This window comes from Musa acuminata, chromosome BXJ2-4 (assembly GCF_036884655.1).
Source record: "Musa acuminata AAA Group cultivar baxijiao chromosome BXJ2-4, Cavendish_Baxijiao_AAA, whole genome shotgun sequence".
NCBI lineage: Eukaryota > Viridiplantae > Streptophyta > Magnoliopsida > Zingiberales > Musaceae > Musa > Musa acuminata.
This window is the reverse complement of record NC_088341.1, coordinates 39,946,200-39,971,722: the sequence shown is the minus strand read 5'-3', so window position 1 is coordinate 39,971,722 and position 25,523 is coordinate 39,946,200. Positions and strand designations below refer to the sequence as shown.

At 35.4% G+C, this 25,523-nt stretch overlaps 3 protein-coding genes across 3 annotated transcripts; 1 reads left to right on the top strand and 2 right to left on the bottom strand.

Annotated features, from left to right (window-relative positions):
• Positions 1–661: 661 nt before the first annotated feature.
• On the top strand, positions 662–4,492 carry LOC135609198 (chloride conductance regulatory protein ICln-like). The gene is made up of 7 exons (XM_065102293.1): positions 662–916; positions 1,008–1,131; positions 1,484–1,595; positions 1,932–1,991; positions 2,071–2,124; positions 2,227–2,318; positions 4,208–4,492. Exons 1-7 carry the CDS (start codon positions 750–752, stop codon positions 4,277–4,279), a joined length of 681 nt encoding a protein of 226 aa, XP_064958365.1. The 5' UTR covers positions 662–749; the 3' UTR covers positions 4,280–4,492.
• Positions 4,493–5,081: 589 nt separating this feature from the next.
• Positions 5,082–13,219, bottom strand: LOC135610850 (probable protein S-acyltransferase 14). The gene is made up of 7 exons (XM_065105837.1): positions 12,888–13,219; positions 11,999–12,242; positions 11,811–11,902; positions 6,141–6,264; positions 5,952–6,037; positions 5,816–5,881; positions 5,082–5,440 (listed from the first exon to the last, which is right to left on the bottom strand). The coding sequence occupies exons 1-7, from the start codon at positions 13,098–13,100 to the stop codon at positions 5,321–5,323; spliced, it is 945 nt and encodes a 314-aa protein (XP_064961909.1). The 5' UTR covers positions 13,101–13,219; the 3' UTR covers positions 5,082–5,320.
• Positions 13,220–18,613: 5,394 nt separating this feature from the next.
• Positions 18,614–21,089, bottom strand: LOC103983051 (abscisic acid 8'-hydroxylase CYP707A2). The gene is made up of 7 exons (XM_009400190.3): positions 20,673–21,089; positions 20,264–20,582; positions 19,776–20,168; positions 19,511–19,685; positions 19,325–19,431; positions 19,123–19,241; positions 18,614–19,025 (listed from the first exon to the last, which is right to left on the bottom strand). The coding sequence occupies exons 1-7, from the start codon at positions 20,933–20,935 to the stop codon at positions 18,911–18,913; spliced, it is 1,491 nt and encodes a 496-aa protein (XP_009398465.2). The 5' UTR covers positions 20,936–21,089; the 3' UTR covers positions 18,614–18,910.
• Between the last annotated feature and the right edge of the window lie 4,434 nt (positions 21,090–25,523).

Genomic DNA, 25,523 nt, shown 5'->3' with positions numbered 1-25,523 from the left:
GGTCTTCCAAATATCCTCGACGTTACATAGTGTAATTTTTTAGTTCAAATGTCCAATAAACTAACATAATCCCTCATGTAAAAGACTTAACACTATCATCGATTATGGTGATCATCAAAATATTATAATTTTTTTAAATATATATATATTATAATCCATACAAATTGACTCAAAACTATTCGTATTGGAAATAATAATAATAAAATAGGAAGACTTTCATATCAGTAATAATATTTTTGGTACCTCCATCAAAACACCATTAGCTTATTTAAAAATATTATATCCAAGACAAATAGACTCAAAACCTAATTACAACCATCTTATATATAAAAAATAAGATATTGACTTTCGTGTTAGTTATAATATTTTTTTGATAGGATTATAAAACACACTATAATTAAAGTAAATAAACTCAAAACTCATTAGAAATTAGCTTATTAAAGAAATGGAGCTTAAAATATGTATCGTTAGGAGTTTACAGACAAATAAAAAAAAATCAATTATCATTTTTTGAATAAACTTATAGTATTTAAAAAAAAAATAGTATGATTGAAGAATTAAACTGATTTCACCATTTGAGTCTAAAGATAATTAATTATATAAAAGATTATATAACTAGCCTAACATGTAATTAGCCCGTCGATGCGGTGAGGTCCCAAAACTCGCGGCTTTGCGAAACCAAAAGCTTGAAGAGCGGCGGGACAGTGATACTGCTCGCACTGGGTGACAAAAAACGGGACGACACCGCCATGGGTTTAGGACTGCAACAGTTCGATGACCGCGTTGGCGATGGGATCGGACATCCCCGGTTAGACTCCGAATCCGGCGAGGAGCTGCTGCGCGTCGAGCCGGGCGTCGCCATCGCACTCGGCTCCCGACCTCTGGAATCCCGCGGAACACTCTATATCTCCACCAGGTTTCACCCTAGTTTCTCCCTCTTCCTCGTCTCCTTCCCAAATCATCCCCCGCTCCTTCATACAGTTTCTTCTTGATTGTTTGGTTCGTAGGAGGGTGATTTGGTTGAGCGACGTAGACAAGGTGAAAGGATATGCGGTCGATTTCCTGTCGGTTTCCCTCCACGCAGTGTCGAGGGATCCAGAGGCATTCCCGTTGCCCTGCATCTACGCTCTGGTATTTGACCTACTGCTGAGTCCGGTTCGTTAGGGTTGGGAATTTTTGACCGGGAGGCTTGTTTTTCACCAGAGCTATTTCTGTCGCGTATAAAAGCAGCAACTTTCGATAGCTAGAATCCTTCTTACGCATGAACATAGAATAGAGACCTGAAGGAAGAGTTTTCTTTGTGTCTTTCGGGAAAAGTGTCATTTTTATTATTGATTGTTCCCCATTTCTCTTAACGTCTTCGTAAAAGTCTATATAGAAATGGTACATTCGTCAGTTACATCATTGGGATTTAAACTTTTTCTGGCTGTTGTGGTGGTTCTTGTTTTACTGCTGAGCACTAATGCTTTGAATTCTTATACAGATCGAGACCGAAGACCGTGAGGTGTCTGAAAGTTCAGATTCAGAGCGTCATGACAATTTAGAACTTTCAAATGTCACTGAAATGAGACTTGTACCATCTGGTCCTGGTCAGTGTATCCTTGCTTCTTGATGTCTACATTTGTTTCTTCAAGATAAGAATGCAAGTTTTAAAAGTTATGCTGTTTGTTTGCTTTTTCATACTTTCTTTTGTCAAACATGTGTTTTTATAGATTGTCATGTCTATATGCTGAATGTTTTCATGTGGGCACTCATGATATGGTATATGGAAAACACACTCTTCGGGGTTCCTATTATGTTAAATCTTATCTTTTAGGATGATTGTCTTATTTGCCCCTTGGAAGCATCTGCTAGCCTGCTAATGTGCTGTTGCATTTTATACTCGTGATTTATTTATTTATTTTGGTTGGATCCTTGACTAAGCTTTATGGTGGATACTCTTTTTGACGCTTTATGTCAATGTGCTGAACTAAACCCTGAGCCTTGTCAAGGTACTAACGTCATAATATTTGCTTTTTCACTATGTGTACGCATATGTACATTCATTCTTCTTTAATGATAATTCTTCAGAAGGAGAGGAAGAAAATAGCTGGTTTTTTGGCGATGAAGAAACGGCTGATGATGGTAAGTTGTATCAAAATACCATATGAACACTTTGCACTTTATGTTCATTCTGTAGTTTGATTAAGTAACAAAGTCCGAAGCAAGTTTTCTTTTCAATTACAGGAAGTGATTCAGAGTGGCAGCTTTCAGAAAATCATGCCAAACCCATTGGTTATGCTTATGGAGATCATGACTTAGCTCATGCAATGCATGAGGTATGTCCACCATGCTATGATATAATATTATTTTTTTGTTTTAGCTCATACAATGTGTCAGTTGTCTGCATATTTCTTAGCTCAGACAATGCATGAGATTTCCTTACATATGGCCATATAATCTTAACATAGCTTATAGAGATGAACGGATATGGATATAATGGAACGACAGTTCTTAGAAAAAGGCTACATGGTCTGAACACTACATTTAGTAAATATAACATTTATGAAACTGCTATTATTTTATATTAAGTAGGATTTAATCCAATATTGCAATCTATTGTCATTATGTACATCTCATAAGAAGCATACATCCATTCTCATAAACAACTATCATCCAAAGGACCAAAAGCATGAACAACATATAAGAGAATCACATTTGTTATGATTTCAAGGTCCAAAATTCATTCATATTGCTACTCAACATGTCCAAGAGCCTTTTGTAGAAAGTTTCTTCTATATGATATATTAGCAAATCCAAATCTCGACAATATTTATGTGGGTTCTGAAGTATCTGATAGGTGTCAATATTTGGCATAGACAGAAGGAACATGAACACAATGAGCATTTGAAAGTGCATGTATTTCATGGTTTGTGAACAACTTTGAAGATCTAGAATCAGTGGGCTGGGGAAGTAATATTGTCTACCACAGCTAAGATATAAAATTTACATGTCCAAATTTGACACAGGTGGTATATTTTTCTAGACCAAGAAGATAAGATCATAAGACAAAAAGAAAATTCCTTTAAGGAGCTTACTTAAGAACTAGATTTGCTTAAAATTTGATGCGGAAGGGAAGAAGAAGTAGGGGCAATTAGCTCTTGTGCTGTATTGCCCTATGCTTCTCACTGGGGTTGGGGTCGTGTGGACAAGGTGTGTCTGAGAGGGAAAGTTTATTATGATGTACGTTCTCACAACCCTTTACCCCATGGCATCCCTTCGACCTCATATTCAACTTGCATCTGAATAGTCAATGCTTTCTCAGACCCAGTTACTTCCACTATCCAAGGCCAACCATTATTTAATGAGAAGAGCAGTACATGGCTAATTGTGATAGTTTGGAAGGCCTCTTTCTAAGTGGCCTCTGGATATGATCACAGACCATAATTTTGACACCACTTATGGCATAGATCGTGCCGTTAGTATCTGCTTTGAACACGTAGTGAGCATCAGCAGGGAATGAAAAGGACAAGGGAAGGTTTCATGATACAAAATGTTTTTTGTCCTGTTATTGCCTTACGCAAGCCATGGCTAGTACTGTAGCCACTGTATGCCGGCAACTATGACATGTGTGACCTGTTATTATTAAATCAAATAATAATAAATGAAATAGTATTGTACCAATACTGAGCTATATATGATCAATAAATGTTGGTTGGTACATACTAGTCCAATCGATGTTTTTAACATGATTCTGTTTTACATAAAAAAAGGGAATCCTTGTCTTCTTTTCTCCTGTGTTACGGAGCTGCCATAGTAAAGAATGGTGTGTTAAACAGCCCTTCCACAGAGTGAAATATGGCGAGGACATAAATCATAATTTTCCTAGTTCACTTGTAGCCTTGGCAAAGTGCTCCTGTAGATCAACCTTCAAAGTGGATTGAAGATATTCGGGTGGATTTGAACTCATCTATAAATTCCTTAATTTGTTCTTTACAACTGCCTATAGAAACCAATTGTTTTCCACCTAACATGCTTTTTCATATGTATAACACTTGCAAGCAGTAGGTACGTAATATTTTATGATACAAAACATGTCAACCATAGATATGTGTACAGCTTAGAACTAGGGACGTGAAGGATGAGACTTTCTTCTATATTTATGATGCTATGCTTATTTCTTGGGTATCCTAACTTGCAGGTTGTTCTCTTTCTTGTCTTCTTGCAGCTTCAAATCAACGATCAGCGGTTTGAGGATGCAGATGAAGCCGAAACTGAGTCTCATAACGATCATACATGAGTTACTAAAGACGATACACGCAGCTTGTAATCTGTGATGCATCAGAATTGCTGTTAACTACAGTTGATAACATTGGATGCTCAGTAAAATGTGAAATTAAATAGGTTCAACCTACTTGAATCTTCATGGAAGATGTCGCTTTTGGTCAAGAATGTGTTTTTGGTACCGGTGATTATTCCATTGTGATTCAGCATCAACAAGAAAGGCTTATATATGCTAAAGCAAAGGCAATTTCCCCGAAATAAAATCACAAGTTTCGCAGCTTGTAATTAAAATAGAATCACTTTTTAAACTTAATCTTATAATATTCGTGGCTGACTAAAAGATTCGGAAATCTGGTTCTACATGATGTGCATAATATTCTTGGCAAGTAAGGGGAACCTAAATAGTGATTTGCATGAGATTCCGATGGCTTGTCTGACAAAAATAATAATAATAAAGGAAAAAACCTGTGATGTTTCTCAGATTAAGCTGAGAATTAGTACGTTTATGCTCCATAAGACATGCAACTTTGGTGCTTTCAATTTTGGTGTATCAAGTGTTTTTTAAAAAAAGTAAAAGGGTCAAAAAATAAAAAAGATTTAGGTCGATTACATAAATCTTTTTTACTACCATTAATATCTGTAAAAACTCATAAAAATATTTAAATCTTTATTTAAAAATATGTCAATAAAATTATAAAATTTTAGATTGGCAAATGCCATCCATACAGATTTCAAAAATAGATTTCAAAAACTATCTTGATGGTTTTAATTTTTTCACTCAACCTGTCTTGCTTTCACACACTGTTAAATCTCGGAAGTGAGAAACGATTGTTACGAGAGACATGCTTGCTCAACAGCACAATGCCAATGGTCGACATTTACAGATCTACAACCTCAGGCTTAAAAGTCCATCGTAAACATTGACATTCTATTGTTACTGTACATCCAGATCTGGCGTGGCGAATTCATTTCAAATCCTTGCGAGCTGGCATTCTTTCTGAATCCTCCTTGGAATACGCAGGAACCCACCAACTCTTCCTGACACGGCATTCTAAAGTTACTGTGCATCCAGATCTGGCTTTGTGGGGTATTCTAGGCCTTGCAGAGCCGGCATTCTTCTCAGATCCTCTTCAGAATATAGAGGGATGAACCAATACCTCTTGTCTGCTCCAAACACCTGATCCACAGAAAAAAATTTTAACTATAGCATTCATACTATAAGGATTGCAAGAGAATAAGTGTTACCATCTCTTCTCATTCTAATGCCAACTTGTTTTTGCTTAACCCATATTTTTATACCTAATCCAAGCTACTGAGTTCACAGGCTGTGCTAAGTCTAGCAAATAACTCGTAGTGTCATCATAAACGTATATAAGAAAAGTATACACCTCGCCTATTATTTTAGGTGTCTGTCGTCATTCATATAGCAATTACTCTGCAAAATGTCTGGTCTAGTCTCTGTACCATCATGTTGCTATCGAGTTGTCTTTGACCCTTCAAAGTAATTGAACATAGGAGGGACAAAAAATGATGATGATGCATAATGACTAACCTGCTCAAAGTTCTTCTTTCGGCCGAGATCATACTTCCATCTTGGAGTTGTTTTCTTCTCATATGCCTGAAGACAGAAGGATATGTTTGTCCTTGTAAATATCAGGATTCATCAGTATTTTACTGCCAATACTTACCTCAATAGTTGTGGTATTCTTTGCCACCAAAGATACGTGCATGATCAGAAATCCAAGCACACTTAATGCGAAAGCCAAATTCAACACTAGAACGTTAACAAAAAAAATCACTATCATTCACAACAACAGAGAAAGAAAAAGTTGTTTAGAAACAGAAGCTACTGCATTACAAAATAGGAATATGCATACCGAATGTGAGAAAAGTAGTTGCAAGTGTGCCAGGCGTTCCAGGAATCTCCACGTCTTTAAAGAAGGCAATAAAATGGGGAAAGAGAGAAAGAGTGACAAGAGTTGTCTCAAGAAACGTGTAAAACTGCATCCACAAGAAAAGAATGGTATCAAGATCATAGGCCAAAATTGCAATGAAGCGAAGAAAACATCGTATGGCTGTAAAACTATATCAAACCTTCTAAATAAATTACTTTAATTGGAATGATATCGTCACACTGGATATAAAAAAAACTGAATAAGTGGAAATTCCATCATTTCAAGCTTCAAAAGAATTCTACAACCAACAAGTAGAAATCTAATAAGCATATTTCTTCAAGTGAGCTAAGTAGCAGGGGAAAAAAAGAGAAGCTAAACAAATGTTTCCACCCTCCCGATGAACATCTTTTAAGATCCACCCATCATACAGAAAAGTAGATTGCATACTTTAAAAAAGTGTGTTTCGATCTTTCACAAATATCTCAACCATGACATGTCATGGCACACAAATCACACCACTAAGGAGTAATTTGATTGACTTGTTTATTTAAGAAAACTTGGAAAATTAAAAAGATATATGATGAATGCAAGAAAAGCCTTCCAAGACCAATTTATAGAAATAAGAGAGAGATTCAAAACTGTTATACTTATAGAGGAATTTCATATTACGAAATTTTGGGAAATATATTGAAGGAAGAATAACACCACTAATACCGATCCCACGCTCGGATGAAAAAGGTGGAGGGTTGCATTAGGTCACTAACAACCAGCATAGAACTATGTCAAATCTCATGAATATGGATTTTAATTTATTTCAATATAGAGCTAGGTCATCATCCGAAAGTGACGCGAGGCACCTTCACCACCTAGGTGTCCTGAATTACAAATGGTGGGCTAAGAGTTCGCTTGGAAGCGGCTCATCATATCAGCACACGGATGTGATGCCAAGTAGGCAAGGGTTCTCTAATTGTCTTAGACCAATGAGAGTAAAGAAGTTAGTCCAAAAATAAAAAGTTAGGTTAGTAACTTGGAATACAAGAACACTTTCACGGAAGGAATTAGAATTGATAAACAACATATTCAAAAGAAAAATAAATATTATTTGCTTATAAGAGACCAAGTGGGTAGGGAAAAAAATCTAGAGAGATTAATAATACTAAATTTAAATTTGGTATACTGAAAAAGCTAAACACAAAAATAGTATAGGAATTGTTGTTGATAAGGATTTTAAGAACAATGTTATAGATGTAAAAGATTTGAAGATAAAATTATAGTTCTAAAATTTATGAAAGAAGAAAATGTTTTGAATGTTATTTTTGCTTATACTCCCCAACTCGGATTGGATGATCGGACCAAAAGAAAATTTCAAGAAAACTTAGATAATATTATTTAAAGAATGCCTATAACCAAAAAACTTATAATTGGAGGAGATTTGAATAGTCATGTAGGGAAAACATATGGTGAATATAAAAGGGTGCATGGGGGGCTTTGGTTATGAGGAGAGAAATGAAGATAGTGGTATGATTTTGGATCTTGCAATTTCGTATGATTTTATAATTATATTTACTCACTTTAAGAAGAGAGATGAATATTTAATTACTTATAAGAGTGATCACAACTTTAGTCAAATAGACATTTTTCTCACTAGAAAGGTAAATTAAGTTATTTGTAAGAATTGTAAAGTTATACCTGGCAAAAGTTTAACAAATCAACATAGGTTAATGGTAATCGATATTTATTGTTGAAAATGGAAGAAGAAAAAGATAGTAGAAAAAATTATTATGACTACATGGTGAAATTTTGAATACGATAATGTAAAGACTTTTAAGAATAAGATAGAAGGGGAGGCGACTTAGAATTTAGATGAGGATAATATTAATATCATTTGGACTATGATGGCTAATAAGATTGAGCTTAACAAACGAGATTTTTAGTGAAACTAAAGATAGGGATGTAACCTTAAGAGACAGTTAGTGGTGGTGCAAGAAAGTTCAAAAAATAATTTTTACTAAAAGATCATATTTTAAAGATTCGCATAATTGTAAAAATGAGAAAAAATTTAAAAGATATTAGAGAATCTAAAAAAAAGGCTAAAAAATGATTAGTATGACAAGATATAAAGCTTATGATAATTTTTATAATGAATTAGGTACTGAAGATGGTGAAAAAGATATATATCGAATTTCTAACGTTAAAAAAGAAAGTATAAGAATTTAGGTAATATTAGATGCATTAAAGACTAAGATCAAAGAATACTTGTTAATGATAACGAGATTAAGGAAAGATTAAAAAAATATTTTTATATATTATTTAATAAAAATATTCTACATAAGAGCTAGATTTAACAATAAATAGTAATGATATATTTATTAATAAAATTAGAGCTAGTGAAGTAAAAAATACATTAAAAAAGATGAACATAGCTAAGAGTATAGGGACTGATGTCTAAAAAATTTTAGGGGACAAGGGAGTAGCCTAGTTAACTAACTTATTTAATAAAATCATGAGATTCAAAAAGATGCCCGAGTAATGGAGGAAGAATTTTTTGATGCCAATTTACAAAAATAAAGGTGACATACAAAATTATTCAAATCATTGAGTAATTAAAATCACGAGTCATACTATGGAACTTTGGGAAAGAGTTATCAAAAGTAGAATAAGACTTGAAATAAAGATCTCTGAAAATCAATTTGGTTTTATGCCTAGAAGATCAACTATAGAAGCTATTTATTTATTAAGATAATTAATGCAAAAGTATAGGGAAAAAAAATTTGCATATAGTTTTTATTGGCATAGAGAAAGTCTATGATAGAGTTCCTAAAGATTTATTATGGTGGGTTTTAGAAAAGAAAAATGTATCCACTAATTATATTGATGCTATTAAATATATTTATGATAATGTAACTACTAGTGTTATAACTATAGGGAGTGTGTCTAATGAGTTTCCTATTAACATAGGATTACATCAAGGATCCGTATTAAGTCTCTACTTTTTCACATTGATAATAGATAAACTTACTAGTCATTTATATAATAGACCTTACTAGTGTATGCTATTTACTAATGATATTATTTTAGTTAATGAGACCTAAATAGAATTAATTATAAACTTGAGCTATAGAGGCAAGCATTGGAAACTAAAGTTTTTAGATTAAGTAGAATTAAAACTGAATATATAAAATACAATTTTAGTGACTCTAGAAATAGACAAGAGAATATTGTTAAATTAGATGGACAAGAAATCCCTTTAAGTAAAAGTCTCAAGTATTTTAGATCAATTATTCAACAAGATGGAGAGATCGATGAAGATATTATTCATAGTGTAAAAATAGGAGAGTTAATATAACACGAGATGTCAGTGTCTTGTGTGATCATCGGATATGTTTGAGATTAAAAAGAAAATTTTATAAGACAGTTGTGAGACTAACAATACTTTATAGATCTATATGTTGGGCAGTTAAAAAAAAACATATACAAAATGTTTATGTTGCCGAGATGAGACTATTAAGATGAATGTGTGGAGTTACTAGGAAAGATAGAAAAAAAACATTTTTATTCGTGAACAACTAAGTATCGCTTTAATTAAGGATAAGATGAGAGAAAAACGTTTAAGATGGTACGGGCATGTGTTGAGGAACCCTCCAAATGTGATAGTCAAAAGAGGTAAAATTATTAATATTAATGGTACGAAGAGAAGTAGAGGAAGACCTAAAAAGACTTTAATAGAAACTATAAATAAAGCTTTAAGAATTCTTAACATAATTAAATACGACTTTTTATATATTTCAATGACAGCAAAAGATCCATGTAGATGACCTTAATAGTTGGGACTTACGACTTTATTATTGTTATATAGTTGTTGTTGTTGTATATTGAAGGAAGAATAAGATTTTAAGCAACTATTTCTACAAATCAATTTGTAAAATTGACCTATTTATTTATTGATGCAATTAATGAAAAAACTAAAAAGGAATTTTTATATGACACATTATAATGGGTTTTAGAAAAAAAAAAAGATATAATAATCGTATTTACAAAAGATATCTAAGAAAACAAAATCAAGGTTCAACATAGGCTTACCAAAAGCAAAGAGGTTGTTTACCAAAAACCTTGACCATGAATTAATCAACTTACTTGCCACATCAACCAAAATCCAAAAAATATGTTTTTTCTTCCTCTCTTTCTTTATCTTTCTCTACTATTACAAAAAAAATTCCTCTAATTGTCACAAGCTCGTCAGACATCAAACATATATCCAATGAGTTTTTTGTTTTAATAAACACTATTCATAGATTCACTAGTTGTAGGCTAGATTCACTAGTTGTAGGCTAAGACCATAGAACATATAATGACATGATCAGCAACCACAAAAATAGATAGCTTTCTAAATGATTTTCAATACATCACTCACAAGTACAAAGTTCTGAATCAAGAATCCCAACATGCAACAACTAGCCACTGTTTATAATATTAGTTTTAAGTTTTAACAAGCAACAAAATGCACACACAATAAGCTTCATACTACAAACATGTAGGAAATTGTATGTTGTTATTTCATGCAGTTACTTATAAATCACAACTAAAGGCACCAAATAGGCAGAACTCTAAAACTTGGAACCCCTATATCGTAACTGCAGTATAGGTTTTAACAAAATTTTTATCTTAGAAGCACAACAAGTTGTGAGCTAGAAGTATATAAAAAAAATAGTATATTGATATTGCATTTAGTCACTTAAAATGGACTATTTAAAGAACATAGAACTTAGAACAGCAGTCAACTTGGAAACAGGAGATACGGTGTGGCATCTAGCACCGATGGAAAGTGTAGGCATCCATAAAGTAGTTCCCATAATCACTAATCAAAGAGGTTTAACTAGAATTCAAGTATGTTTAATTTGGAGGGATTACAAATAGTTTGCTTGTTAACTTTTCTTTGGGGTGATGGGAACTGTATGTCGAGTCAATTACAGTCCAGTTGAGCAAAATAGTGCCTTTTATTGAAAAAATAGGCTTTTTTATGTAATATAAAATGAAACAAGTTCCACAACTCACTGTTCAGTACTTCTTTGCTCTTTTTTCTTGAACCTTCTCTTTTTTCTCTTCAATTGCATGATGTTGTATTCTTTGCTATGGATAATCCAACAGAAGGCTATTGCTTGTCCCCTCTTAGATTTCTTTATTGCTTATGATATGTTGCAATTATTAGTTATGAGAGCAAATGAGAAGCCTTCATGTTCCCTTGTCACTACTCAATCGCAAGACATAATCCAACAACTGCAGAGCATTAAAGATTAATCTAGGTCATCAAATAATAAAAAAATTGATATAGTGTAACAGTTGTTTGGAAGTTTATTAAATAACATAAACGTATCACCATCAAGCAATGTTTCAACGAAAGCCATAGTCTTCGCGAGCAATTACATACACAATAGTTTTGTTTTTTCTTCCTTTTTTTTTGGCATGTGTACGTGTGCATGCATGTGAATCTATTTGCATTAGGACATTTCAATTTGGCCAAATAAAATAAAAGTGAAAAATTGTAATCAAGCATCACAAGAAAAGGTAACCTCTATAAAATCCAGCAGTAGTTTTCAGTAAACATTGAAGGTTCGTGTTATCACAAAGCAAGAAAAAATTGGATTAGACACTTACCAGAAAAAGAAGAAAGAACTTATAATTTAGAGCCCCCACACAATTTACTACCCACACGCAATGATGATCCATCTTAAGTACACATCTCCCACCTAAGATAAGAATTTAAAAATACAATAAAAGATACAGACACAAGAGCACACAGCGTACATGTTTAAATAAAAATAAGTCAAGAAGCATGGACTTACAAACTGAACAATGATGACAGCGTGGTGGCTTCAACTGGTTGCACTTCCTGCAGTATCTTATCGTTGGATTTCCTGTTTCTGCAATATGTCCTTGTTGCAAATTTAGAATATGATTACTGAAATCCAAGTTGGTTAACGGAGCATTTTCTCCTATCTCCTCATCTATAGTAGGCTTCCAATTTGGTGGGACACTGCCAGGGTCTGTGAAGACAACGGAGAAATAGCTCCATAGAAGCAGACCCAACTGTGTAATCATCCACTTTTATTAGATAGACTGTTGGACACAATGCAACAACAACTGAAAAAATCAAAATTATCTATTTTCTCTGCCTCCCCCATCAGCTTTCTTTTACTGGTTCTGAGCAGGTACAATTTTCTCATAAGGAAAAGAAACAGTAGAAGATTATTAAATTTCTAAGGTACTTACTATATGTATAATCAGCAGATGTGCTTTACAAATTTCTTGGGCCCAAGAGATTATACATGCGTATTATTGTTCTTTCCATAATTTTCTTAATCATAAATTGTTGATTGACTTACCCTTCAGACTAACAAAACTTTATTTCTCTTACTTCCTAAAAGCAGATCCTTAAGCTAAAAGTTGATCTTAGCACATAGGAACTTGGTATTTAAAAAAACCAAGAAGATCGCAAGCATTTCACGACAATCTTGAAAAAGAAAAATAACAGTGCATGGATAACATTTCGACAGCTAGATACGCTGATTTAAGAGCAGAGCAATCGAATCTAGCAATAGAGAGATTCGATTTGAAAGAAGATCCATAAAATAAGGCGTCTGACCACTAATCAGAGGATTGGGGATCAGAGTTCCACCAACCAAAAGAAAACTTGGGAGTCAGAAGCAAGAAGCGAGGCGGTGAATCAAGTACCAGGACATGGAAGAGGATCAAGACAGCAAGGGCCAGGAGGGAATCGATCCCGCCGGCGCCGAGGGCAGGGCCGTAATTAGCGACGACCACGGCGTAGTAGCTGACCCCGACGATGCCAAGGACGAGCAGGATCATGAGGGAGCCGAAAGCCCGAAGCGCCGTGCAGAACTTGAACACGTTCCACGCCATGACCACCGGGCCCGATCTGGGCATCGCCTCCTCCGCCCTCAAATAGCAAGAAGGAGACGAATTGGCGAAAAGTGGAGGAGAGACGAGAGATCGTCTCGCTCCCCTATGTTGGCTTCTTCTCTCCCCCCTTCCCCCTTCCCCCTTCCCCCTTCCCCTTCCCTTCAATTCTATTCGATACAATTCCAGGGTTTTACCACAAGCATGAAATATTCGGAGCAAGATTTATTTTAGGAGAAAGTATTTTCTATTTGTGATGCGTTACATATTAGTTTGATGGGGTCGGTTGACGAGTTACGTATTAGTCTGATATGAACTCCGTGCCGTGCCAAGTTTGGAATGTTGTATCCTTCGACGTGAGGAAACCGTTTCCCGCGGACGGGAATCTATGATTTTTATTTTGGATGAATTCTCATGAAAACATCCTCGTTTTGAGTTATTTATTTTCTGATTGATAATTTTTTTTATTTCTTTCATCAATGTTTCACATTTTCTCATATCTAAAAATGCTATTGACTGATTCTTAGGATGATTCGACCCACTATTATATCAGTTATAATATTTTTTGAATAAGATTAGATTATAATGTTTACCTATTTGAAATTAAATTAAGATTGATATGTTAGTTTGTATTAGACTTACAACTATATTTTTTTACATGTTTATAGTTTTTTTAAGGTACTATAAGTACTGTACTACTATTCAAAAAATATTTTAATTAAAATAGTGATAAATCGGTTCACCGAACCAATCTAATGCAAGCATTGAGAGTTTTTTTTTTATATTTATCATATTAGAGATATTTTAAGAATATCGAAAAAATGAAACACCGGTTGAGAAAAACAAAGGACACTAATTGGGAAACTTCTAAAATGAAGGATTTTTTTTCAAAATTTATCATTTTCTTTTTATATTTTTTCTTAACCCAATCTTAATGTTCAATCCAAAAGGATAAAAAATGAAAATTATTATTCAGAATTATTTCAGCTATTTATTGGAAAACCCTTAGTTTTTATTTTGTTTCACCACAGCAAACCTTTTTTACATTTTCTACCAAACAAAACTCTCGAAAATCTTATTAGATCTGACTCATCATATTTATCATTAATTTTATTATCTCTATTAAATCTGATCATTTTAATTTTTTTTATCTAATTATCTCTGAATTTTATTTATGTAGACATCAAGGAACAACTTAAGTTTTTTTCTCAAAACTATATTTTTCAATCTAACATTTGATTGTAGGATCATTAATTCTTTGTAAACTTAAAAATTAAATTAATTATATATAAACTATAACATAGAATTTTAGAATTAATTTTAATTAAATTATAAAACATACTAAGTTTACTAACACTAAAAAATAATTGTAACTCATCAATTCTAAATAAAGAAACTAAATTTTTAAAAATAGTAAGAATATAACATGTGTCCGCAAAATCAATTAGATAACCCGTCCTTAGACATAGATGATAAATTCTCACTATTATCAATTTTATTTTAAGGCGATTCTCCTAACGATAAATCTTTCATGTCCATCTAATTTTTCAAGTTAAACAAAACTCTATATATTATTGATAACATAAGTTGAAGTACCATAATCAATCTATCAAGTATATCTTTGTAATATTTGATTTGAACCATACAAAGATTAAGTTTATAAAAAAAATTTCAAACCAAGCTTTGTCATATGTTTTTTTCATTAGTTTACTTTGTATTTTTAGACCTAGTAAATTTATTTGGTTGATAACTTTAATCTTATTTTTTTTACTAACTCATTGAGCAGTAGCTAAACTAATTTTTTTATCTTAATCTTTCTGAATATATATATTAGTCAACTCATTCTAAGTCTCATTTATCATGATTTATATTTAATAAATTTTGTATGGGTCAAGAGAAAGATAATTAAGAATAAACCACATGAGGAAAGATTTATTCACATTTAAACCTAATGATTTAAGTTTTATAACTTTATCAGTTATATTAAAGATATCATCTTGAATCTCTCGAGTGCTATTATATTGAGCTTCAGTTAATTTTTTTTATTAATATGTCAATTAATAATTTATTAGTAGATTTAAACTTAAAGGTAAGTGGCAAAAAAAAAAAAAAAAAACATTTGACCAATTAGTTAAATGCACGTATGCGCAATACCTCCCTTTTCTTTTATAGCTTTCTTTCTCATTGCACTGCCAGATGACACCCAATCGCGAGGGCACCCACCTTATTGGATTGATCGATAGCCTTGTGGTTGTTAACATTGTCGTCCAGCACCCAACCATGCACAACCATCGGGCACGACCATTGCAGCGACGTCCAGTAGGGTGGTTGCCCTCCTGCACAACCATCGCACCACTAATCGCTGTCTTTGACGAGAGACCGTATTGTCATGACATCATAGTCGTTCGTTGCACAACGCCTCTAGTGCTGCCGCCGACCGCTTCCACCACCCTCCACACAGTCGCTGGATGCAGCAGCTTTCCACCACTTCGGTGTTGTGCCACTAAGCTTAGCCACCTTCGATTGTAGCAGCGCATATGACGTGTGGGAGCACCATGTGCCCTTGTCGTTGCCCACAATAGCAACTACTTCTTATCACAGCACCCTCAACTATCACCAAAATTAGCGCGAATCAACGCCAACGATCAAGATTCTATGTTTGCGACTGTTTACAACGTCGTCAATAGCAGTTCATGATACCATTTGCATAAGCGTGGAAATCTTGATACGACTGACAAGATAAACAAAATAGTTCAGATCACTTTTCGTAAGCAAAAGATAATAATATAAATAGATTTAAACTTTTACGATATAAGATATTTTATAACAAATACTAATTGTAAATATAAAATCATAGTACCATACAAAATAAATTTAATATCAAAATATAAAATCAAATAATAATATATTAAGACTAAGATGCATACCTCCTCTTGATGTCATTCAAAATATCTTTATTGATTTATAGAATGCACTCTATAGTTTAATCCGTAGAATGCAGTAACATCGATCCGCAAAAGAAACTAAACTCGTTCTCTCTATCTTTCATAAGACTAATGAGAATAGATTTGTAATCTCAATCATTTCGGATACATTTACTATAAGGTCATATTTATTTATATAATATAACAGATGATGTAAAATAAGTGATCAGGAGAATCTCTCCCATCAATGTCATCTTCAGAGGGATTCTACTATAAATAATTTTTTTATTAATCTATAATCGTAATTAGAATTCAATCAAGATTATAATATATATTATCCAGTTAAAACTATAATATATTTGATATATGAAATTTTTGGTGGGAAGAAAGCAACGTGAATTAATAGACATTGTAGTTTTGCTCACCCATTCCACGTTTAACGTCGACAAAGTGAATCAGAATTCAATAACATTTGTCATGTTCCTCAAGACACAAACATAGTTATCTTACTACTTTATGTCAATTTTATGTCTATCTCATGCATATATTTGAGCGCTGTTGTGATGTAACTATTGGATGAAGCCTATCGTAAGCTCAACGTGGTCGTATACGATAATGCAATTTGTGATCGTTAGGATTAATATCCCCATAGCCATGTTCTTCCAACACGTGACCTCTCTAAAACATGATTTGGACCCGTTGTCATCTGGCTATAGATGTTGTCATCTGGGCATTAGACTTGGAGTAAATGTTCTAAACAGTTTGCTGAGCTCACATAGCACTCAGACTCTTCTACAACTTAGATGTTCTTTTTGATGAAAATAATAGAAAATAAGAATAATTATTGAAGAAACTTTATTTTGTTAACAGAATAAATGATTTTCATTAACAGAATAGAGAGATTTCCTCGTATAGTTAGGAAAATCTTATCTTCTATCACGTTTAACCTTGCTGTTGAGCAGTTTAGATTCTTACTAAAAATAAAACAATTTAGTCCGAGGTTTTAAAGCCTCAATTCGAGAGAAGTAAATCAGTACATCATTATTAGACTAATCTTTGAGGATTGACTTAAGTACATCGCCCACCACGTACCTAAACAATACTTTATATTTTATTATGGCTCATCCAATATGTTGTATAGTGGATCTTATGACGTAGTTAATAAGCTAATTTCAAGGATTTAGTTATCTACATGGCAACTGTATCATATCTACGCATACTAAACGCAGAGAGACGTGTTGCATGTGTTGGACTTTGAGAACTGGTAGATAGGTGCAACTTTCATTTGATTTGACTTTCATAAATCTGAAAGAGAGACTCCAATGAAATATATTTCATTCAGCGTCATTTTAGTGAGTGACACGGATCTGATGTTTGTTGTTGCATCATTTTAGTCAAAGATGTTAACATTCTCCTCGTCAAGAAAACTACATCTACCTGCTTTCCTTTGAGAAACACACGAGAGTTCTTCTTCCACTAGCAGTGAAAGCTGACTGTGGAATTACAATACACACTATTTGCAAGTTGATCTTCTTCGTGTTTCTCGTGATCCCAATTAAGATAGTCATATATTATTAAGAATTAAAAGGATCGAGTGATGCATGCTGGGTTTGATTTATAATAATTTTTATGTTCAATTTTGCCCATATTGATGGAGAGGGAGACCAGTAAGACTTGTCATCATCATCTATTTAAAAATCAAAACAAAGAAAGAAATGCTAGATATTAGCCAAGTGAGTTGGCCTTCGTATTGTCTTGTATTCAGAAAGCAAAAAAAAAATAAAGTATGACAAAAATAAGAAGAAAAGGATAAATAAACTGATCCAACAACAAAAGATTACTGTTTCAATTACATTTTTAACATCCTTCTGCTCTTTGACCCATTCGACAAGAAGAAGAAGAAGAAGAAGAAGAAGAAGAAGAAGAAGAAGAAAGAAGAAGATGACACGCATGCTTTAGCAGGATATAGAAAGATGGGAGGGAAAGAAGAGAGTTGTTGTTTATTCCACTTTCTCTCAAACCAACCGGTCCAATCCTTTATTTTGGAATTGAACCGGCCCAAATAGATAACTTTAAACTGGACCGGTCGCTTTCAAGGGTATAAAGGTCCAATCGGAAAGTTTCGGCTTACGAAAAGAAAACCCCAAAACTACAAATAATTCAAAATCAGTGTAATTTAATTTTATTTTCATACTCCTTCTCTTCTAAGATTTTTTTTTTTTCCATCATCGTCCTGTCCTTTTTAGATTTTTATTTGGCTGCTTAAATGGTATTAGTTTATGGTACTTGAGAACATGAGCTTTATTCATATAATTTTAGATTTTAATTCTCATAGTACACAAACAACGTTGTCATTAAAGACTCGCAGGTACTGATCGATCTTAAATTTGATTCGAGTCGAGTCCACATATAAACGTTGTCGTATAATAATACATAATTTAAAATAATAATAAATTATTTAATATAATAAATAATAATTAGATAATAATAAATAAAGAAAAAGACCCTTTCAGTAGATCGTATAAAATATTTACATTTAATCTTCGATTGCCACACGAGTGGGGTGCAGTGATGATGGGGGAGCGACGTGCAAAGCAGACCAAAGTCGAGTAACCATTTGTAGTAAGTAGCTGAATTATTATTATTAATCTGTAGTACATATTAAACATTCGATGGTGCAACACTTTTGATTGCTTGACCACTCGTTCAAATTAAAGAAGCATAAGACAATAATAATAATAATAATAATAATACACTCCAGTGGAGATGTCAACCCCCTCCAAACACAAGAACAAAGGTGGTGTTTCCTTGCTGGTTTCTTCACCTGCAGCAGTCTTGATAGCATGGCCTGTTCCTTGAGCTCAACCATGTCGTCCAGACTCTGGAAACGGCATGCGACACCACGGAGAAAGCTCAAGCAGCTCGGTCCTCCACTGGTGACTTGAGAGAGAATCGCAGGGGTAGGCCATTCAATGGCAGCGCAAAAGGTCCAAATTGGATTCCGCTCTCGTAACCCGACATAGACCACCTGATGATGGACAGCATAAAACATCAGCATCGACCGTGAACATTCGTCTTCCGGGGAGGGAAAACAAGTGCTCGTTTGATGGTTTTGGTGGGTTTACCTGTATTTGGTGATGAGGTGATGGAGGAGGACCAGCATCTCCAGCTTCGCTAGCTCATTTCCAGGGCAGGCATGGGTCCCGTTTCCAAATGGCAGGAAGGTGTTGGGCTTGGGAGACGCCTGCAGCAGTTGACCAGAGCAAGAGAATTATTATTCGTCTGTAGATCGATCGAGACAGGGGAGAGCTGTCCTCCGTTTCCTACCTCGAATCTGGAGGGATCGAACTTTTCTGGGTCGCTGAAGTTTTCCGGGCTGTGGTGAATGTTTCTGAAGAGTGGCAACACCTTCCATCCCTTGGGAATCAGATACCCTGCTCAACGAAGTACAGATTGAGACCATGCGAAAGCGATGCGTATGGGAGCATGGTGGAAGAGAAGATGCCAACTCACCTTCGTACTCCACATCTTCCACCGCTTCTCTGAAGGTGAAGGATAAGATGGAGGCCACTCTCATGGTCTCCTGAATCACCCTCAAAGTCAACGGCATCCGCTTGGTGTCGGCCCATGTTAGGGACTTCTCCTCGTTGCCTGCTTCTTTCTTCTTCATTACTTCCTCTTGCTCTTCCTGGCAGAACATTCATCGATCCGACACCTAAATCGCTTCTCTTATCCGTGTCGAAGAAGGCGGAATCGAAGGAGAAGAGAGGTGTCTTACCGTGACCGCTTGTAAGATGCTGGGGTTGTCTCCCAGGTACTTCACGATCCAGGTGAGCACACTGGCGGTGGTGTCTCGGGCTGCAAAGATGACGCCGATCATGTTGTCTGCAATCTGGTCGTCGGAGAGCGCTTCTTTGGCTTCCATGAAAGAACCGAGCAGGTCATTACTGGCCTCGTTTGTCCTCTGCATCCTCCTGGAGGACACGATCTTGGCCACGATGTGGGCCAGCTGCTTCCTGGCCTTCATCGCGCTGAAGAAGAGCGTCCCGGGCAAGTTGATGGGCATGGAGTTGTAGCCCTTCTCGAGGGTGTAGTAGCATTGTTTCAGTTCCTCCAAGTAGGAGAGCTCGTCCTTCCCGAAGATGGATACGATCGCCACATTGAATGCGTACTGCGCGGAAGCAGGGCAAACAAATTTAGCAGCAGCAGCAACAACAACATATGGTCTTACGAGTTCGACTTGGCGAGTCGAATCGAGAAGCTTACCGTCTTCATTTCCTGGAAGGTATTGACGAGACGGCCGTCCCACGACTGCAAGGTCCGGAGGGCGACCGCCTCGATGCGGGCGACGGAGCGGCGGATGGCTTCGGGCAAGAACGCCCGGAGGATGAGACGGCGGAGCCGGGCGTGGTAGTCGCCCTGCTGGAAGAAGACGGCCTGGCGACCCAGCATCCGCTCCTTGCTCGCGGGAAACGTCGGCTTGAACAGGTGCGCCCGCGTCACCAGCACGAACCTCGCCGCCTCAGGGCTGGACACCATCACGCAAGGACACCCCAGGATGTGGGTCTTAAATATCGCCCCGTACCTGCAGAAAGAAGCAAGTGTGACCGCCGACCAACTCCATGAAGTGACAGCAACACAAGGGAGGAAGGAAACGGGACATGACCGGACGGACCTCTTCTGTTTGAGGGCGAAGAAGGTGTCGGGATTGTTGGAGTAGAGCTGGAAAGTCTCACCGATGTAAGGCCAGCCCATGGAGCCGGGAGGCAGGGGCAGCTTACGGGGCGCTGCTCGCCCGGCGGCGAAGGCCCTCGGGAGGAGAGAGCAGAGGAGGTAGAGGAAAAGGAAGAAGCAGAAGATGAGGGACAACATGACGAGAAGCGTGGAGGTGATCACGGCTGCAGAGGACGGATACATAGCGGCGGAAGCGGGATCCATTATGCGAGCTAGCTAGCAAGCCAGCTGTGGATGATGGTGCAGATTGGGGAGGGGGTGGTGTGGCAGGGGGAGGAGCTGCTTGGAGGAACAAGACAGGAAGAGGTGTCCCTTGTCCTCGTAAAAGGTTTGTTGTGTGTCAGTGTGTGCTGGCTCGGAGAGTGAAGGAGGGGCGAGTATTTATAGAGTAACCAATACAACTTATGCACCCACGGAAATCGATTCCAGCCAACATGCATCATCACAGTCTACAGGGAGAAGGGGAAGCAGCCAAGCGAGGAAGAGAAAAGGGGAGGGATGATAGATAGATTATGTCGGCTTGGAAAATGGCAAGTGTCGCACCAAATCCCAAGTTTGACTTGCACATGCCTTCTCTCCTTCGTAGCCAGCCATATAAAATACCAGCAGAGAGAAAGTCAAAATCTCTACACAAGAAGAATATAATAATAAGGAAACGATTCCTTTGGACGTGACGCGTTTAACATCTACAGCGTCGCAAGAAAATTAATATTGCATCGTTGCATGAAGCATGTTATTTGCATACTTTGCTATTCGATCGACTTCCCAAAACGATCAGTAATCCATTATATATTTCTTTTATAGAAGTTTGTGTTCGTGTTTGCGCAACGTGGCTCTGCCACGTGGTCATGATTGCTAAATTTGGGAATGCACGCCTCCTCCATCTTTGATAGCCCTCGCTCGGTAAGTATCTAAAATGGCATGACACGGTTTACTCGATTCGATATTAAGTGGTGTTGTGTTGGAAATGATTCCTAACTCGATATGACGACCGTTTTCCGAACGTTATTACATCTAACAATCGAATGTGTCGTAAAATCTATTGTCCCTTTACATCTCATCTCGTGTTCTTCGAGAAATCTATGTTTTACTATCAAAAAATAATAATCGATAAGACACCTTCGGTATTTATGATAATAATAAAAAATAATATTTTTTGCACTGTTTAAGATTTTAGAATCCTTAATGATAAAATCAAAATATATAGAATCAACACGGATAACACGTCATAACAAGATGACGAGACGCAAGTGTTACGAGGCATGAACGCTTTCTTCATCCACAATAAATTTCTCGGCATAGAACAAATGTTAAAAGTCAATTAATCGTCACAAGTAAGAATTAAAGAACACTTTGGTTGAAAGGTAATATAACTCAGCATGGTGTGTGGGTTTCCGAGACGTCTTTATCCATGACAGACGGAGCATTACATGTCCGTATCAATGGAACACATCATGTCTATTTCTCGGTGCAACTTCGTTTGACAATGCTGGTTAGCCACTGCAATTGACCATGGACATGCCGGCGTGGCATGGGCATCTGCAAGGACAATTGGACACCTTCCCTGCCACGTATCTTCGAATGCCCTATCGATCGTTCAGGTGTGCATCGAAACCATCTGGACCGTTGGCGTGTCATTCGTTTTTTGACTTGAATAATGGTATGCGTCGGAGGTGTCATTTGAATTCTGATAGGAGTTAAGAGTCTGAGCTAATTTACACGTTTATACTTAGTTGGGAGTTTGGATTCTTCATTTCTTTGAAGTTGAATTCTATTATAACTTAGATTATTAAGTTCTGTAAACGAAACCTAAGAGCCTTTAGCCTTACTCACAAAGAGAGAGAAGAGAATCTATCGAGAGCGAGAAAGCTATGAAATAAACAAAAGAATTGCGTGATATCTAATTCTTCATCTACAAAGATTATGAAACCAAGCTTTTCTAATGTGACATCCTCATGGCGTGTCCTAACGTTTGAATTACTTTATCAGATTTTGGCAGATATATAATTATTAGCTTTGATTTTAAACATTTATGGCCCGTGGAAAATAATTCCATATAGAGAATGTTTTTCACATCCATGACTAACATATAGAGAATATTTTCATGAATATTTTCTATCGCATCAGTAGAATCCAAATCTATTACGTGGAAACTTAGGAGAGGTTTAATTATAAAATGTGAACATCGGCATGATTCATGAATCATATTTTTTTTCTTTCTTTTTTCATATTTTAATTTCACTTTAGGAGCAACGAGAGTTCTTTTTTGACTTTGATCTTTGTGTAAAATGCTCGATGTCATCTTTGGTGATCAAGATGTTGGACACGATTAAAATTTTAATTTAATTTAAAATTAAATTTGATTAACACAATGACGATCGCTAACATCATGCAATACAGATCATGAGATAAAGATATATTATAATATAAAACCATCATTTCATGTCCCCATTTTAATTAAATATATAGGAAAATAAAAAACTCTTTTTCTTTTTTTGGAGCTCGAAAAATAGACGTGTTAGATCGTGAACAATGTTTCTCTCTCACACACTTCCTTTTCTTTGGCTCTTTTTGAACTTTTCCTCTTATGATGATGCATCATCAAAAGCAAATTCGGCGAAGTCCAATCTAAATCGACGGCATGAAGATTTTTCTTTTGGGGGAGCGGGACCCACGTCTTTTGTGAGCGATGACTTGCACGTTTTGGAAGTGCAAATCTAATCACCACCTCACCCATCACTCTTTATACTCGCCAGCAGCCATGTCAAACGAAGAAGAACGAGTATCATATAAATCGTTCATGTTATATTATTTTGATTAGATAAATAAGATTTTGAGATCCACCCTCGAATTAAATTAATTATTTTTATAATAATAATCCCAGAAACTTAAAACCCTCGCAATATTTCCAACAAAGGATTGCATCCAGAAGCCAACTCTTCACAACGTTGACAGGGTATGAGACGAGAGGTAGCAATCACATCCAGGGAAGGGAAATGGATGGTACATTGACGTGTCCCCGTCCCTAAAGCTCGTGATAGCAGCAGCACAGCAGTAGAAATTTATGGTACTTGACTTGTTGGGATAACGCGGAGTACTCACACCGCCAGCGAAAGCAGGACGTGTGTTAACGAAGGTGGATGTGGTTGTGTGGAATACGTCTCTCTGCCTCCGCCGCTTATTCGTTTGCATCGTCACCAACATCGGGACGAGTCAAAGTAGTCGCTTATTCAATTGGAATTTTATTTTTCTAGAATTGAGATTAGAATTAGGATTAAAATTAAATATGAATAGAAGTTATTAGTGAATTAGAATTTATTCATACATTATGATTTTCAATATTTTGATAAATAATTTTTTTTTTATTTTTCTAGAATTGAGATTAGAATTAGGATTAAAATTAAATATGAATAGAAGTTATTAGTGAATTAGAATTTATTCATACATTATGATTTTCAATATTTTGATAAATAATTTTTTTTATTTTTCTATAATTGAGATTAGAATTAGGATTAAAATTAAACATGAATAAAAGTTATTAGTGAATTAGAATTTATTCATACATTATGATTTTCAATATTTTGATAAATATTTTTTTATATATAAAATATTGATAACGAGTGTTGAATTAATCTAAATATTGACCTTTAATTACGTTCATTACTCATTATCGTTGATTTTGAAGTATTCTCTCCCTCTATAAGATAACTTTGTTTTTTTATATCTCGTTAAGATGATCGATACAAGTCAACAAAAATATTCAATCGTAAGAGTTTTTATTTTTTATTTTTTATAAAAAATATTTTCTTTTTAAAATTTTCCATCGATTGTCTTAAGTTTTCTCCATTTATAAAAGATATATATATATATTTTAGAGTTCCTATTATTCTTTTTGATTGCGTGGGGACATTTTTGATTGTGTGGGGATATTACAATATATTTTTTGAAGAAGTGAGATGTTCTTAAATTTGTTATGTAGTGCATCAAAATTATGGTTAAAAAAAGGGATAAAATTGGTTGTTTAGTTCAATGATTTGAGTGAGTTGAGTGGAAATTACTTTCTTATCCATTCCCATAATTTAGAGCTATTCTATAGTATAAGCACCAAAAGTGGAACTTTCTTATGCCCATAACATCTTTATGGTGTAACCTACATGAATCCCTGTGCTTATTGGTAAAGAACAAAGAAATAACATTAAGAATATGAAATAATATGGTAAAATTATTTAATGCATTAAATTTATGGTAAAAAAATGGGATAAAATTGATTGTTTGGTTCGATGATTAGAGGGTGAGTGGAGTAGAAATTTCTTTCTCGTCCATTGCCATAATTTAGAGCTCTTGTATAGTATAAGCACCAAAAATGAAACTTATGCTTATCTTTATGGTATAACCTATATGAATCATTTCGTTTGCTGGTAAATAAAGATGAAAGAAATTACATTAAGAACATGAAAGGACCATAATATTATGAGACACATATCATAAATATTTATGACTTTAAAATTATTTTTTATCCTCAAATGATGTTTTTGGATGCAATGGCTCCACAAAGTCCACACACAACATAATCATATCAAACCCTAATGGAATGCTTCCCTGTCATCTTGAGATGGTGAATAATAATCAAAGACGAAGCCCTCGAACAATCCAAATTTGTTCTTAGAGTCTGAGTTCAGTTCTGTGTGGAGGAAGCAGAAATCGGGTGGCTCTCATGCGGCCGACATCGCCTGTGGACCATGGCTTGACTTTCTTGTGCCCGTGGGTCCCACCTTCTGATTCCCTAACCATT

Excerpts from the sequence above, each read along its gene's own strand:
- LOC103983051 (XM_009400190.3), bottom strand. The coding sequence starts at position 20,935 with ATGGATCCCGCTTCCGCCGCTATGTATCCGTCCTCTGCAGCCGTGATC. Across the intron at positions 19,242-19,324 it reads TCGATCCCTCCAGATTCGAG|GCGTCTCCCAAGCCCAACAC; the intron begins GTAGGAAACGGA and ends CAACTGCTGCAG. Across the intron at positions 19,026-19,122 it reads CACCTCATCACCAAATACAG|GTGGTCTATGTCGGGTTACG; the intron begins GTAAACCCACCA and ends GTCCATCATCAG.
- LOC135609198 (XM_065102293.1), top strand. The coding sequence starts at position 750 with ATGGGTTTAGGACTGCAACAGTTCGATGACCGCGTTGGCGATGGGATC. Across the intron at positions 1,132-1,483 it reads TGCCCTGCATCTACGCTCTG|ATCGAGACCGAAGACCGTGA; the intron begins GTATTTGACCTA and ends ATTCTTATACAG. Across the intron at positions 2,319-4,207 it reads TAGCTCATGCAATGCATGAG|CTTCAAATCAACGATCAGCG; the intron begins GTATGTCCACCA and ends GTCTTCTTGCAG.
- LOC135610850 (XM_065105837.1), bottom strand. The coding sequence starts at position 13,100 with ATGCCCAGATCGGGCCCGGTGGTCATGGCGTGGAACGTGTTCAAGTTC. Across the intron at positions 6,265-11,810 it reads AGTTCTTTCTTCTTTTTCTG|TTTTACACGTTTCTTGAGAC; the intron begins GTAAGTGTCTAA and ends TTGTGGATGCAG. Across the intron at positions 5,882-5,951 it reads AGAATACCACAACTATTGAG|GCATATGAGAAGAAAACAAC; the intron begins GTAAGTATTGGC and ends TTCTGTCTTCAG.